Source organism: Fistularia commersonii, chromosome 6 (assembly GCF_037954325.1).
Source record: "Fistularia commersonii isolate RoL2024-O1a breed Wild chromosome 6, RoL_Fcom_v1.0, whole genome shotgun sequence".
NCBI lineage: Eukaryota > Metazoa > Chordata > Actinopteri > Syngnathiformes > Fistulariidae > Fistularia > Fistularia commersonii.
Genome location: NC_141289.1, coordinates 12,687,687 through 12,705,120, shown reverse-complemented (window position 1 = coordinate 12,705,120; position 17,434 = coordinate 12,687,687). Strand labels below are relative to the sequence as shown.

General features: G+C 38.8%; 1 protein-coding gene across 5 annotated transcripts in view; it reads left to right on the top strand.

Annotated features, from left to right (window-relative positions):
- Nucleotides 1–17,434, top strand: part of mcf2la (mcf.2 cell line derived transforming sequence-like a) — a 49,724-nt gene that overhangs the window by 8,404 nt on the left and 23,886 nt on the right. For 4 of the 5 annotated variants that reach the window (XM_086148171.1, XM_086148173.1, XM_086148172.1 and 1 more), the window contains one exon: nt 16,569–16,652. In XM_086148171.1, the coding sequence (XP_086004297.1) occupies nt 16,569–16,652 (84 nt within the window). Of the gene's footprint in view, nt 1–5,174; nt 5,282–16,568; nt 16,653–17,434 lie in introns of those variants that run through there. The other variant, XM_086148170.1, reaches the window with a different exon arrangement.

The window sequence follows — 17,434 nt, the reverse complement described above, 5'->3', positions numbered from 1 at the left end:
TGACACTTTTATTTTTAGAACAAGCTATTCCTGCTGTGTCAGAGATGTTTCTGCATTTTAACAACCTCCTAATCCTAATCTCCCCACAGGTCTATTTCTTCCTTAATTTTCAGAAATTTAGTGTCTCCATCCCTGTGCCATGAGCTGCCGAACCATGACACTGATCCGCACATTATCAAACAATAAAACAAAATGCATTTACTCTGCTGTATCCCAAACCTCTATATGTGGTGTCCACTTCAAAAGAAATTCACATCCTGTTTTTTAGGGTTAATGTCCACTCTTAACCACAGTCATATTTGGACATATGGTTTATTACCTTCAAAAAGTGCTCCCAGTTCACTTCCTGCCAGTTAAAAACGGTCACTGTATCCTCTATCGGTATGAGTGTGAGTACTTGACAAATGCATTTCCAAAGTTGGACTTAACTACTGCTTTCACTCAGCAGCTGCACTCACATACAAATAAGTATCTTTCAGAATTGCTTATTCACGCTTCTATATGGCTTCTGTTTATTTATTTTCGTTTGTGCTGTGAGTAGCATATAGAAATTCTTCTTTTAATATAAAACCCCTCTTGAATGAATAGCAATTAAAAAAAATCTGTATATACAGAAAAAACTCCAAGTTCCACAGTTGTCAGCTGTGTATTTTAACTTCCTCTCGTTCCCCTTTGAATGATAATCCAGTGACAGTAATGGCTTCCTCTCCGCACAAACAAAGGTTCTCTCTTCAATTGTTAACGTCATGATTTTGCACTGTCTTTCCATTATTTGAATTATTATTTTAATCACATCCTCTCCTTTGTCATTATATTCCTGACTCGGTCTGATGACCTTTGGACACCTGTTTTAAAAATCCCTCCTGCTTCAAATCCTTGCATCCAACTATGCATTTACGTGGAATGGCTTGTAATAAACCAAAAGGTGAGAGTGTAGGTGCTGTGGGACAAAACCTTGAACAGTAAACTTAAATAAACTTGAATACATTCTGGCTATCTTTAGTGCAAGGTTAAGACATGCTGGTTGAAAAGTGAAGGCGAATGCTGGTGGACGAATGCTGTAATTGGAGCTGCGAGGCAGGAAGTCTCGAGAAAGACCAAGGAGTAGATTCATGGATGTAGTGAGAGAGGATATGAAGCTAGTTGGTGTGAGAGAGGAGGATACAGTATATAGGGTTAAATAGAGAAGGTTGATTCGGTGCGGCGACCCCTAAAGGGAAAGCCGAAAGGAATAGAAGAATTCAAGGCACCTTAATTGATAATCAGGCATAGCGTACAGACATATACATATATGCAAAATACAGACTTCGAGGAAGCAAAAAAATTAAGACAATAAAAATGGTAGAAATAAAAAATAAATTAAACTTTTACATTTATAATTGTGTGTGTGCCCGTGTGCGTGCGTACGTCTGTGTATTTATAGATTATATTATCTTAAAAGTGTATTGGATATCCTCCAAATGATACAATGCCATAATCATAAGTACTGCTTTCGAGGATTCTTATTAGTTGTCACATTGTTTTTCCAGTTTAGGTTTTTATTTGTACATGATTCACTAAATCTTTTGGATGAGAAATAGCAGTGATGCAATATGATGTTGGCAACATTATTCAGAATGGCTTTTAATATTTGAACAGTTTTCTAAACAATCTAAAAAATATTTTGAAGTGTAAAAACCACGTCATATTACATAAATGGAGACACTACCGGACATTAGAATGAGATTTTAAAAGTAATTATTATTTAAATGATAATCTTGTATGGCTAATAATAAAAATGAATGCATAAAAGGAACACATTAAACATGTTTTAATACAATCAATGCTATAATTTGTCATACATAGTTTATCGATTGACATGGCACCATTTTTAAATTAGTTCTACAATATAATGGCTCTTCAGTTTGCTTCTCTGGATGTAATCCGAATACATAATTCTGTTCTCATAGGAACCTTCTTTAGGGGGTTGTGGATGTACACTTTTTCAAAAAGCAGTAGAAAATTTAGACAACTGGGGGGATGTAGGGAGCGTAAGGGAACCACTCAATCGGACCAAGACATCTCTGATGAACGAAGGTCACACACCCAACTGAAGTCCTGTTGAATAATTCGGATCATTTTCACATTACAAGCTGCCGTACTTTGCAGGTTTCTGTAGCTTTGATTTCATTAATAAATGATACATCAGTAAATATTGATTCAAAATTTAAACTTCCTCATGCTTTATGTTCCCCAGTGGGTTTTTGCCTGGGAGCCACCTCTCAATTGGTGTCTTCCTGTTAACCCTCAAGTTCAGCCAGTGGGGTTTGATCAGGGAGCGGAAAGAGTCAATAGTGTTTCGTCTGTGCCAGATGTGTGTGTGTGTGTGTGTGTGTGTGTGTGTGTGTGTGTGTGTGTGTGTGTGTGTGTGGTATTCTCATCTAAATAAATACAAATCTATGTGTTATCCCAGCTCTTGTCTGCACCACATCCCGCATACACACACACACACACACACGTTCACAGTCTCCCACACATCCCATGTACACAGGTGTGTCTATGTTGCATCCCATGGAAATACGTGTCTGTATTTACAGACCTTGTCAAATACTAGAAGCTTGAGGTATTTATAGCACATTGATAAACATACCACAAGCTTAATTTTTTTGTGATGTTTTATCAAAGTTGCATTTATTCTTTTTAATTCCTCGGTTTATTTTTTCTTTTATCACCTGAAAAAAAGACTGTATAATTGGGTCAGTGAAAGCGAAAACATCAACAGGAAACAATGGTTAGAAAAGAAATTACTTATAACATTTGGACTGTGTAGAGGCTTGTATTTTGATTCTGAGAGACTTTTGGTCAAAGACTATTTTTATTCAAACACCCCCAGATGCAATTAAATTCAGAATGATAACTTTAAATAACTTTTTTGGCACGCAACAATTGTAAAACAGGAAAGCCATTGCACTTTGGAAAGAAAACTCAATTTTGCTTTCCTATGTAAGAGAAATTCCATGAAATCCATTATTTATTTGAGTGAAAACCATAGAAGCAAAAGGAAAAACTCAGCATATCATCTGTTAAATTTAAGACCTTTCTTTTCTTTTTTCCTCTACATTTACCGATGAAAATGTTATTATTCATGGTGAAATTGCAAGTTCAGGGAGGGAAAATGTTCGCTGTCAGAACTCTCCAGTGACAGGAAATGAACTATTCTAAACACTTTGCCTTTTCCTGTCCTACAGATGATGTATTTTATCATCTAAATCTGACAGTACACACACAGACTTACACACACACAATTGAATTTTAATCGGACAAGTCGGACATCTGGGGACTAATCTCAGTCAAACTATAATTTGTACCGCCATTTGCCTCGTAAGAAAATATGCGATTGCAGATTAGAGAAGGCATGATTTCTGCTTTTATTATTATTTATTGAGCTTGCCTTAAAATCCCCCAGTAAATTTATATATGGCTGAGTACAGAAAATGGTGATGCGCACACAATGTCAGGCATTGTGCGGTTTATTAGAATTGTAGAGGTTTTGCAGGACAATGATCTATATGATGTTTGTTCAGTTTGTTCAGACTTGGTCCTCCTTATTTAGGGTTAGTGGTGTGATAAATGATGCCTGCAGAGGAATAACATTGTTTCCTCTTTGTTTTTAGTCATTTCTTTTGGAGTAAAACTACAAGGGTGGTAGGATTTTTTTTTTTTTAATGTGTGAAATCACTGCAGCAGCAGCAACTGCTCCGTGTCTTTAAAATGTGACAGCATTTGACACGGTGACAGCTCTTCCCTGAGAAATTTGCATGTAGACTGTGCCAAAAGGCTTGCAGTAAGGATGAGAGGATGCAGTTTCTCCTCTTTCTTTGCTCAGGGGTTTGGAACATGACTTGCTGCCAAGGCGCTGCCTCAGTTTGCTCTGTTTTTGGATTAGGATTATCACAATAAACGTATTGTAACACATTTCCCATGCTTCAGTATTCACCCCGGATGGTTTAGTCCTCTCGGCTCATTTATCATTAGAAACAGTTGCATTATGATACACTCAAACTTATTCATTCATTTTAAATTTGGATTACATGTCTTGGAAAAAAAATCTTGATACATTATAATGCAAAATAAGCATTTTTTTTCCTCAACCCACAACTAAAGAAGGGAAACTTAAGAATTGGAATTACAGTCCTGATATTGCTGCAGAAACGTGTTGTTGTCCATACCATTTCGTCTTGGCAATACAGAGAGAGGCGATCATCAGCACTTGTGGCTTCAGCACTGGCTTGATTGTCTTTGTTTTAATAATTGTCAAATACTTATATGAAACCTGGTAAACGAAAGCGAAGCACTTGGTATGCTCTGTTTACAACACATAGGGTCATCTGTTGTGGGCCATATGTACCCTCAAATTTCAGGCAAACAAAGTTCTGACAACTTAAGAATGATGGCCAATTCCACAAAGTGAGTTTTTGCTTTGAGAAAAATGTTGATCATAGCAGTTTGAATAAAATAATAAAAAAAGTTTGAATTTAGCGTAACATATTTTGTTTAGTCAACTAATCTGCAAGAAGGTATACTCACATCATTGGTAGTCCAGCTTCTAACTGTATGTGTGGCACATTGGGTCCCCCTGCTGCCTTATTTGATAGTGTGCCTGTGAACCTGTGTGCGTGCATGTGTGCATATGCATACATGTGTGTTTGTTGTTGTGCACTTGAGCATATACTTTCGTGAGTGTGAGTGTGTGGCTGTAAAAAAAATGGATCATGAGCCTATTTTTCACTGTATTCCACCCTGATCTATTTTTTCCGCTGTTCTATTAACATTTTTGCTAACATTTTATTGTTGACGTCTACAATTTCTATTGATAGTCTTTTATGAATTCGTCCTGCTGGACCCTGTGAAAGCGGTGTGAAATGTGAAGCTGGAGGCGGATCATGTGAAGCTCCGCCTGTCTGTTTCAATAGGGGAGGGGTGTGTGTCTGTGAGAGAGTGTGTGTGTGTGTATGAACACTGCTGTGCGGTGACAGCTCAGCGAGAGGCTGCAGTCCTCAGCTGTGGTGGAATGGACTGCCGAAACTTCCACCAGGATGTCTTCTGACAACATGTGGCTGTGTGTGAATGTTTAAGTATTGTGTGTGTGGGTGTGGGGGGGTTCAGGCTTATGAGGGTGTGTGGGTGGGTTCAGGCTTATGAGGGGGGCAAACACACACTTGCGAAGCCATGGCTCTGAACCGGGTGTCTCAACTCTGCCACGATATCACGAGGCTTTGGCTGCAACTGAAGATGATGACAGGTAGAGTTCCTGAATCACTTACTGAAAGACTCCTTAGACTTGTATCTTCGAGTATGTCTGAGCTCTGGTGCCCTTTTGTTCACGTTTCATCGAAATGCACCGGTCAAGAATGGTTATAACGTTTTGTTTGTTGCTCCCCTATACTGTCTAGCAAGTGAATGATTAACTTTTCATTCTACACAGTTTTATCAGTCGTGGGGCATCCCTCAGAAATCAACAATATTCCAGCAAAATGACAAGACATCCGTGACATCTTTTCCTCCCTAAGATAAAGTTTATTAAGGAATATATGAAATGTGTCAAGTGTAATAGTGTTGTCAGTTTTATAAAATAAGGAACCAGTCATTTAAAATAAGAAAGCCAAGTGTGGACAGTAACACATGGATGGTTTTAAAATTCGTCTTTGAAAAGGGAAAAAAAAAGCTGCACTGTAAACTTTTGATCGGCTCGGTGACCCTGTTAACCGACGTGCCTACATACGCACTCAGAGATGTTGCTGGCTTACATTGTGTGCACGTCAGACCACCTACCACATCTGCAAAACTGAAAAATCAGGTGAAAAAGAAGGCTGCACCTTAATGAGTTAAGAAACGCACATACAGTCACAAACAGAGTGCGACAATTGAACATTGTATTTAAGGAAAGAAGAGGGTAGAGTAAAATTGACGTATGTAATATTTTCTTTGGGTTTCAAACCCTTTTATGAAAATAAATAGAAATATGCTGCCATTACCCTTTGAATAAGTATGCACTGCGCTTCCTCCGGATGGATGTACTCAGGGCATCCTTTTATGCGGACACATTCTCATTAACACTGCTGAAAGAGGGAAGTCACATAACTTTTGCGGCCAAATACGCTATTTGTGATTGATTGTCAGTCTCTTTGGTGTTTTTGACCTTGTATTTAGCTATAAAGTGGTTAAACTTAGAATTTGATCAGTCAAAATTGACTTTTAACGCTCACTATAGACAAGGCGTAGCACCCTTGGATATAATGGTTAATGGTGTTGCTCATGTTCGGATCCAGTGTTGGAACATGTCTGTGGAGGTTCTCCGTCCTCCAGGTCATGGTGAGTTCTTGGTGAAATCATCTTGTTGTGGCAACTGGACTTGAATTTCTTCACTTGAAGACGTTTTAACCCTCATCCGAGGGGCTTCTTCAGTTCTAATGACTTGTTGGTAGTTTCTGAATATATTGCAAATGTCTTATGTGGTGATATTGTTATCAATATTGCATTATAGCCACAAATGAAAATAGTAATTTGACTCTTGCTAAGAGTTAGGTGTAACTATTATAGCGAGTTTCGTGACAGGGTTGGTCGGTCTCATTTTGCATCAGTAAAAGTGACATAAGAAAAAAAACAAATATTTTTAGATTAACAGGTCTTAATGAAATATAATAAAACCACTCTAGTGCGATCATATCTCATTAAAAGAGCGTTAAAAATATCAGGATTGTAAGTCTGCATTAGTTTAATTCATAAGTCCTGATGTTAAAATTAGTATTTAGAAGTAAATGCTTAATTTTTTAGACCATCACCAGGCCTCAAATTGTGAAAGGCATCATGTGGAAGGGGTGTGATGAATAGACTAAATGAATGAACATGACCTGACTTTGTTATCCGCATTGATTTTGTCTCATTGCCTCAAGACGCTCTTCCTCCGGAAAGCTTCGCTATCCATCAGTTACATAAGGCAATCTATGCGTTTTGTCCTGAGGTGCTATCTGTGTGTTGATATGAAGTTTGAGCTCTTTCTGTACAGTGCACAGCAGAATACACTGACGGCATGTTAATCACATTCATCGTGCTGACACTGATGGTTTCCTCTTGTCAGTTGGGAGCCACAGTGTGACAAAACCCTTTTGAGAGTTCGAACTTCGCCACCCCCTCAACCCTTACTTCTTTTTTCTGATTGTGTGTTTGGCCGAGTGCGTACTCATTGGCTGGCTCTTTCATATAGTTGTGTTTTAGCATTTCTCGGTTCGGCGTAGTTTCCGATATTGACAGCTTGTGAACTACATTACCGACCGTAATCCATAGTTGCAGTGCAGAGATGGCGAACATGTTCTCACTGCTGGCAGATGGACAGCAGTCTCATGAGCCCGTGCAGGCTGCTCACACACTCAGGAATACACACTGACAGTAAGTAGCAAAGTATCAACCTTTCCCTGTGTTGCTTTTTTGCCAAGTCAAGATTAGTAGCTGACAAGTCTCAGCTAAGCTCCAGTAATGCCTCTGAGAGTCTCCAAAAAGCTGGATACGTCCATCCTGTTTTAAACGTTACCTGCCCGTGTGGGCTTCAACAACAGCTATGTTTTTTTATTTATTTCTTTGATGCATTTTAGTACATTCCTGAGAGGTCTCCGAAGGCATCCTCAACAAACGGTGTACAGTGGCAGAAAACTGATGTAAGAGAAGGACGGAAAAGAATATGATCAGCAATATACTCAATACAATGCTGAACTGGATTATGTGGATGTGATGGATCTTTAATGAAGAGGGCAGACTGATAGCAAAAACAAATTATAATTTATCTGGTTTTTTTTTTTGTTTTTTTTTTAAGGAGCAACATATCTGTCATGCAGTTCCAGGGTCCAATCGGAATTGATATTTCCACCTCTTCATTATTTCACTATGATATGCTGATGTAATGTTTGTCAAGTGGGGACTCTGTTTTGACTGCGCTTCGCGTTAGAAGTTTAAATAGAAGGATTGCTGACCATTTGATTGTGACCTGCTCAACTTTAGCACAGTTGAAACTCCCAAGGATACTCTTTCAGCCAACTAGTATCCAATCACAGCTCTCAGGTTAATGTCTTTCCAATGATCTGTGTTTTGATCCTCAAATGCCAGAGCCTGTATATCCACTTGAACAGAATTACATGCACAGTTAAATACTGTCTGCATGAAGACCTCCAAAATAAGTGACAATTTGGAAGGTGTCCTAAGTTAGGTCTGATGTCTTTCGATTTTACACATTCTACATGAATGATTTCTAGCCTTTATTCCCTCTATCTTCATTTGTGTTGTAGCGTAGTGCCAGCAGCGTGTTTCTCTTAAGGCAAGTAAAAACATATCGGCCTCGGTGAGTGGGTGTGTTGGCTTTTTCCTCAGTTTTCATGTTCATGCTTATTTTGTTAATTATGACAACTTGTTGAAATTACTTAGACAGCTATAATACGTTTCTTGCTTGTTTTAAGTATCAGCTAGAGTTTTTTTAAAGGTATGGTTAAGAAAAAAGAGTTGTCTGAACTCATCGTATGAAGGATCTTTTTTTTTTTTTAACTTTGATTTTTGCGATGGTGACACAGAGGCTCCACAAATTGGTACATTCATGGTACTGAGGGATGGTTGTGTTGAAGAGGTGTGTCGGGTACAGGTGAGGTGGAGGTGGCTAAGATGGCCAGACTAACATTGACGTAGCCTCCTTCACTATGTCACCCTGTTAACATGCGTGTATGTTAAGCAGGGGAAATCCAACATGTTTGCTTGTAAGTACAAATGAAACCACTGCCTAAAGCAAAAAGCTTTGTAATCCGTTGACTTTTTTAAATTGACAGAAGTCTCAGTCCATTTGTGGACCCATTGTGTCATGCCAGATGCCCCTCGTGGACGGGGCGGACAAGGTTAGGCAAGCCCCCTGATGATCGGTAGACAGAGCAGTCTCAAATCTCCTGGTATCTCAGACTACAGCTGCGGCAACAGCTTTACCGGTTGCCTGGTGCCGGTAAGGTTTTCAAATCTCTTAATGGAAGTCAACCCATCCGCTCCAGGTCATAACAAACGCACACCTGTCATTTGAGTAGATTTATAGTGGACAAATGCAAATATTCTCACTAGAATGTCTGCCTCTGGATACAGTCTTTTCAAAAAAAGGTTAACATGGCCAATGATATTCAGCCACATTAAATGAAGCTTTGGATTTAGTGATGGGCACAGTAGACACATAACAACCATGCGCATGCATACGCATTCCAGGTCACTGTTGCCTCTGATGACCCACTTGGTGTTTTACATTGTGGGCATGTGACTGTCAACTTGTGTGTGTGTGTGTGTGTGTGTGTGTGTGTGTGTTTCAGATTGACTCCACACGTCAGTGACAGATGGGTTTTGGTTAACCCCCTGACTATAATGCCAGATAATAAAGCTTGGATTCCCTTACTGAAACACACACACACAGCTGTGGAGCTGTGGAAATCTGTGCATCTCTACACTCATGTGCAACTAGCCATTTCTACTTTAGCCTTTGATACCAGCACTTTACATTTTAACCCCTTGTGATGCCCTCGCCACCTCGTGTCTTTGTCGCAATTCCCTGAGGTCTGCATTCCAAGCCAGCTTTCTCCATGTGGCGCATACCAGAGTAGCAGATGAAAAGCCAAGTGCTGGCCGCCTGTGCCAGCGACTCCTCTTCTGTGTGTCTTTATGAATGGTCCTCGCGGATGTAACTTGAAACTGATCGAGTGGTAACTTGTGTTTCTTTTGCCCTGCTAAATTAGGAAAACTGGCCTGACCGAATGCTTTAAAAGCAAGAATTATTCATGTGCAACAAGTAATCAATAAACAATGCTTACAGTTAATGCATTATCATCCTAATACTATCAGAGGGATTATCAACTGATTATTCGGTTATTAAGAGCTAAATTCAAACGTCCAAAAAATCCTATTGCCGTGAAATTGTTTATGTGGATTAACGCAAAAATCTGTGCATAAGAATATGTGGGAAACTGAAAATTGTGCACCAGGAGCTTGTGATCACATGAACAACATTGGAGGCTGGCGTCTACTGGTCACCATTCCATTGCCCCGGGTTCATTTTACACTGCTCAAATTGCAGAACAGAGCAGAACCATTGTAGGTTGGCATGACCTTGACGGTACCATGGTAACTTTTGACTTCACTCGAAAATTTGTGGATATGGAGGCTGACGCGAAATTCTACTGTATTACCTGTACTACTGATAGCAATCATCCATCCACCCATCGATCTTCTACCTCTTATCCTGCACTCAGGGTTGTGGGGGGGGGGGGCAGGAGCTTATCCCAGCTGTCATCGGGTGAGAGGCAGGGTACACCCTGGACTGGTCGCCGGTCAATAACAGGGCCACATATATAAACAAACAACCATCCACTCACTCTGGCCAATTTTCCCCATTTTTTTTCCAATAAACCTGCTGCATGTTTTTGGACTGTGGGAGGAAACCAGAGGACCTGGAGAAAACCCAAGCAGACACAGGGAGAACATGCAAACCTTACCAGAATCGAACTAGGGCTCCTTTGTGCTGTGAGGCCGAAGCGCTGGCCACTGCGCCAAAACATAACGTGAAATTAGAAAGGAGATTTCTCTGTGTCTCTGTGTCATTTCACCTGGTTACTTCACCTTCTCGTCAGGTTTGTTTTGTATCCGCCAGATTGGTGTGTGCGTGTGTGCGTGTGCGTTTGTGTGTGTGTGTGTGTGTGTGTGTATCAGCGCGCATGCATACATGCAGGACCTGGTTTCCTGTTGCTTTGAACTTTAAACATCACCGTCAGAAGGCTTGGGACAGGAGGCACCGGTGTTTGAACTGACAATGTGTGTTTAGAAAAAAAAAAAAGACTGCCAGTGTGACGGAGCCTGGGAAGGTGTCGATAGTTGTTGATAATCACAGCCCTGTTGTCCCATATTTAACAGAATGCCCTGAGACTCCGTCATTTGCTCATACGCCTGCAGATGTAGTATATATGCAAATATTTTAATCACGCCGATTTAATGTGGAATACAGGCTACTGATATTAATGCTGAATTTGTCAGTTGATTTTTTTATCTAACTCAAGCCAAGAATTTCGTTTATGAGGTTGATAATTTGTTGATTGTCAGTCCAAGATTTTAAGCTCAAATTTTGAGACCTCGAAAAGATTACCCTGTCCAAGAAAAACTAAATATCTCTCTCAAATTCTAATGTAGGATGATTAGCATTCTGACATGATGAATGACATGATTATGAATGATGTGTTAATGACCTCTGATCCATTCAGATGTTACAAGCAATGTTTGAATAGTTTTTCCATCAAACATCAACATTGGCTGTCTTGCATTTGTTCTCGGGGATCTAGTTTGTAATCTGTGAAGTAAAATAAAGTAAAATAAAACAGTTGAAGCTAATGACCAAAGATATTTCCAGAAAGATAGTAGCCGTTTCCCATGTAGAATTTTGTTGTTGTTGTTGTTGTTGTTGTTGTTGTTGTTGGGAAAGTAACCTACCTCTCAAAATTTGTTGGATGACAACGGGCAACAAGAAAAGGTAAAAGTAATATATATATTATTAGATTATATTAGCCTGATTTTTGTTATTATTTGGTGCTGGAGAATTTGTTTTTGCTTTCACTGAAAGGGAACAACAGGTTCACACTAGCAGTCTGCACCGGGCCAACACATTAAATATGTAGGCATGTGTAAAGAAACCCTGTCCTCCATTTCATCCTACTGACACAAGAGCACCTCAACACTTTTTTTTCCTTCTTTTTTCAGACCGCTTCATTTTCCTTCTCTGTGCTATATTTTCTCCCCTTAGAATTAAGGACTCTCTCTCTTTCTCTCTCTCTCTCTCTCTCTCTCTCTCTCTCCCACACACACACAAACAATTTGATTAAGTGCACCGTGGAATCACATGTTTCACTTTACCTGACGGGATGTGCATATACAATGGCGTGTATTGTTATATTATGAAATGGTTGAGCTCAAAGTAAAGGTTTAACATGATAGCAGAATATGGTGAATCTCTAAACACTAAAGAGAATGCTAAAAAAGAATTACAGATGAAAGGTGTTATTTTTAGTTTCCATGCAAAGTTTTTGGGGTTATTTTTCAGTTCACCACAGTTAAGCCCCTGAAAAAGGATGAATGAAGTGAGGAAAGAGTGTCAAGACTTGGGGGGAGGGTAAAACGAGGGCGGGTGGACATTCTTTCACGGCCCCCCATAATCACTATTTGTGTTTGGTTACATTGCCCCACTTCCACCATGGCTGTGCACTGTTTTGAGGGTGAAGGGTTTGCTAGCAACCCGTCTGCCGCTGCTTCATTTCATTCATCCTTTTGAGGACAAAGCCGGAGTTTGAGATTCGGCAGCAGAGAAAAGCAGTGCGACGCCTGAATGTCTGAGATGTTTAAAGGTGCATGTGCTTTCTACACAGTGGAGTCTCTTTCCAAAATCTCAGATTATTATGTGTGACTTGATGCGTTTTTCATTTTTACCCCCTGTGATATTGTTTATTTTCCCCTATGTTAGAGTTGTTCATTTGACAGTGATGTTGCTACTGCCGTGAGCAGTCAGGAATACGAAACAGATGAACCGTAACACAATGCATATACTTAATTACATTTATTCTTCCTAAAAAAATTAACAATTCACTAATTTTTTCAGAAAACACCTATGCTCTTTTAATGCTTAAATGAATTACTAATCACAGTCTGAATAAAAAAAATCAACAAACAACTTATTGTAGTTTTGTGCGGTCTGCTGGTGAAATACATTAACACATTCTACCAGGAAACTAGTGTTCACTTGTTTAAAAATGTAAAGAAATATTTTTTTTTTTCACAAACCTACTTTTTCTGTCCACTTTAAAGCATAAGCAAGGGCGTAAAACATCTGTTTCTCAAATCCACCCTGTCATTTTCCTCGAGGAAACCCCTCGTTGCTCATTGTAATCAGTCACCTTTGCTGTTCATGCCTCTTTTTTCACCTATATTTAAACACAGTTGAATATTACAGGTCACACACCCCCTCTGAGGACTGTCCCTGGGAACTGACAAAAAATAATTGAAGACCAAGAACAGATAAGGAAAAGGCATCCAGACAGACTAATACTCCAACACTTAATCTGATGATTACTCTGACCTGAATGCATGTTGAAATTGGATTTAAAGTCTGATTATATTTTGAAATTATCTCTAAGTTTTTAGCCACAGTTATAATTTGTGAATGGTTGCTACCAACAAATCAAGAGACTGATGTCTTGTTACACAGACAGTACACTGCTCTGTTATTCTTTATTTCTTATTGAGTTGCCATAGGTCTTATGGAAGTTTATTCAGATTATTTAAAGTGCCTTAAATAAAATGTATTCTAATTATTATTACATTTTTTTTATTATTATTATTGTTACTATTATCATGATGATTATTATTATTATTATTATTATTATGAGTATAAAGTAGAACATACGGGGTCCCCATGGGAATATGTGTGGCCAAATAAACTGCCATCAAATATCACAGCACATCCGATATATTCTTTTATAATTGCACTGGACAACAGCCCACATTTAGATTAATGTTATTGTTATTTGAATTTTTTTTTTTTTCCAATTTCCTCATTGTTTCCTTATAACTTCATCCAACTTTTTGCTGGATGTATGCTCTTAAAATCTCCTAATTTCATCTGTCCTGGGTTTTCATAAAATGTGTGTGCACACACTTTGGTAGTCTGGTATAACAGATATTGCTAACCATCTCTGAGCCATCACAAGTTGGGGTTTCAGCCGTAGTACTCACCCTAAACTGATCAGAAACATGAAACAAATTTGAATTAAAACTAAACTTTAACCCTCAAACAGCTGAGGATAAAATTTAAGCACCAGCTAAACACAAGCACACATAAACACACAGAGGCACACACATGCACACACACACACACACTGCACATGTCTGGTTGCGTTCCAGAGCCTTAGCCAGAGCTTACTGCCTGACACAGTGAACTGACAGTTGGCCCAGTGAGTCCATAACACACTGAAACACACACATGCTGGCATATGACCACACATTTGCTCACATACAGTTTGTCTTTCTTGTCATGTAGCATCTGATTTGTATTTTTATAAAAACCTGTCTCAGAAGATCCTCTAAGTGTGTCAGGCTTGAATAGGTCAATGTACACTGGAGAAGTTCTGCACCTTTTCCAAGCACATACTTCATTTTGTCTGTGCTCTCAAGTCCGGTCAAAGCTAATTTTGCAGCAGAGTTGTGTTTTTTTCACTGAATTATAGGCTGGTTGTCCTTTGTGGAATCCCAGTGGTTGCTAAAGAAGGACCTGCATTAGTGCCACGTCTCTGAGCTGTATTCCGTATTCTATTTCCTACTGTCCTCCAATCTTTACACTTCAAGCACCTACTTTTGTCCTCAGTCCCTTTATGTATTAGACTCAGTACTTTCGCAAAATGACAACACTAGCCTGACGTGCTGAACCTTTTCCGATTTACAGCCCTGTCATCTGAACCCGATTCCCTGCTATCTGTAGCTATGCCTACTGCCTTCCTGGCATCAAAACATGAATGCTTCGGGCAATAAAAAAAATTTTGCCCTGAACTAGTGTTATTATTTAATCACCATAATTAAAAATACCTCAGTGTATCCCAAACCTCCTGTGACCAATTACCAACATTCTAACATAATAAGTATGAATTAACGTGGCCTTATATAGAACGTGGGACAGTAGACCTTCACTATGTGGGATGAGTCACTGTCTAGCCAATGCTGACAAACTGAATATAGTATTATCGTGGATATAATCTGCTAATCTGTGGGTTCCCGCATGATATTGAGCTGCTGCTGGCAACAGCACAGTGTTTTTTTAATCTCCATTTAATGATTGATATAAGTGAAAGAATCCGTGAATTGCTTTTCATGATGTCTGGTGTTGTGGAGAAATTATCTGTGTATAATCAATTGCAAGATATTTACTTGGGCAGCATTTGTTCTTCAAACAAATGTATATGTCTCTGCACAGTTCATTAAAACAAACCCTTACCTAAAACAAATAATGAATAATGCTTTTTGTATTCTTTACTCTATTAATTCTGTTTTATATCACAATAAATCTTATATAAGGAAGTAACAAGATGCCATTTTGGGGGCATCTTCTTGGTTTTTAACTATGAAAATCAGACAATAATGAGCAGAATAATGCAAATGAAACGGGACATGAACTCTGAAAAATGAAAAAAAAAAACCTCTTAAACTCAAGATCGCTAATGAGATTTAGTGGGTCAGTTGTTTGCGTTCATTAATAGTCTTGCAACTAAGGTTATTAATGATATTTATCAATCTCCTCAATGCGCACAACATTTTCACCAGGGGAATGACATTGACATTAGTCTACAGTCCTGCTGGACGACTTGGACGGATGGCTCCTAAGATATGAACAGTTTGTTTGCTTTGCACTTACATGGTAATTAATGCTTTTCACTGCCAGTTTCAACATACTGCTTGAAATCCTAATCATGCCTCCCTCACACCAGTCTTTCTGCCAGCCTTTGTCTATATCCCGACAAACACACACACACACAGACACACAATCACGTGCACACAGATGTGACACTTTTTTTCTCACAGCGATTCTGCCTCCTGAACCCTCAGACAACATTCAGCCTTCTCAGTTTCATTCGCAGATTCATATTTGATTGTACACAGAAATCCTTCTCTTGGTGTTTAACATACATGGGTTACACATGGCAGACAAGCAGATGGAGGCGGATGCTTTCTCTCCGGGCTAAATGAGATTACTGTAATCCTGCCTGACCACAGAGGAGGAGAAATCCAAATGCTGTTTACGTTATCCCCCTGTCAGTTTCTTCATCCTGCTCTCCCGTCTTCCTCTCATTCTCTCTTTTGTCATTCATTTAGTCTCATCTTTGATTTACCACTTTGAGAATGTACTCTCCCCTTGGACTTGATATTATTTTATATTGTGATTGTATTTTTTTTCCCTGTCACTCAGAACCCCCGTCTCAGTTATCAGTATGCAGCAAAATCTTTTCTGGGATATGGTTTATTACATTTCTAATCCACAATAAAAATGAATGAGATGGGACTGTCCTCCATATATGAAGTACATAAAGTACTGATTATTTTTAAGCATTTTCTTTATTTAATCCAAATAAATTCCACAGTAGTCAAAGCTAATTTCCTCTTTCAGTAAGGTGACTGAATTATGTTTCCATGATTTGGGCTAATTAGCAAAGGATTGTGAATCCACAAATTTCAACCAATAAATAATCATTATCTGGTTGTAGATTGTAATACAAAGGCATTTTGTATGATAATTATTTCATTTAAAACACACCAGTATCAAAGTCAGAAAGAACTGATGTAAAGAAAGATTAAAACTATAAATGCTGGATCACTGAATTTACATGACCCTATAATGAATTATGTTCCATTCTTTGTAATCAGATCTCATTATAGCTCAGGTAAAGTAGTAAGTTCATTGAATTTGTGTGAAATAAACTGTCTTTTCTCTCTCTCTTCAGATGACATCCTGCGGCGGGGGGACGGTCCTCTGTGTGCAGCAGAAATTGGCTCTGAACTCCAGAAACAGTTTGCCATCCTGCCAGGTGGGTTTGATTGTTATTATCATTTTTATTTGCTCGTCTCTCATAATCATGGCTTTTCCCAAAAACGTAAAGGAAGTCAGCCGGTGCTCCTTTGAGTGAGTAAACTTTCTAGTTTTTGTTATTGATTATCAACAAAACAAGACAAGCTCAATTGCATCAGTTTGCAGAGACTTTGAGGATTAACGAGTGGCCTCAAGTATATCTGCAGCTGAATCATTTTACTTTATTGCTGCATGGATTGAATTTGTAACTTGTAACTAATTACATTTGTTGCAGTATAATCCATTTTTTATGCAACTGAGGAGGATTTCATGATTATACCTTGACCCAACAAGGACAATTTTTTTGAGGTTTTAGCAATGTTTTTTCCCCCTCTGAAATAATCCAATAATAAACATTCAGTAGTTTACAATCATGAATAGAATTAAATGATTTGAAAGAAGTAACTATAATTGTACAACTATTTGTAGCACATAGAGCACAGACCTACCAAGCAAGCTCCAGAAAAACTCAACTATATGATTTTTTGATGCATTGCTTTAAAAAAACATGTTTTTTGAACTACATACTTCCCTATGTTGGAACTCAGACAGGCAGAAATTGCAAATGAGCACACTGATGTATGGAGAGGCAGAACCAGGGCTCTGTGTTTAGTTGCCATGACAATGATGCCTGAAGAGTGACACTGAATGATTCAACATCTTGATATGTTTTGCAACTTGACCTGCCATTAAAAGAGGAAGTCATGCATGTGTGTGTGTGTGTATGTTTGCATATCTTTG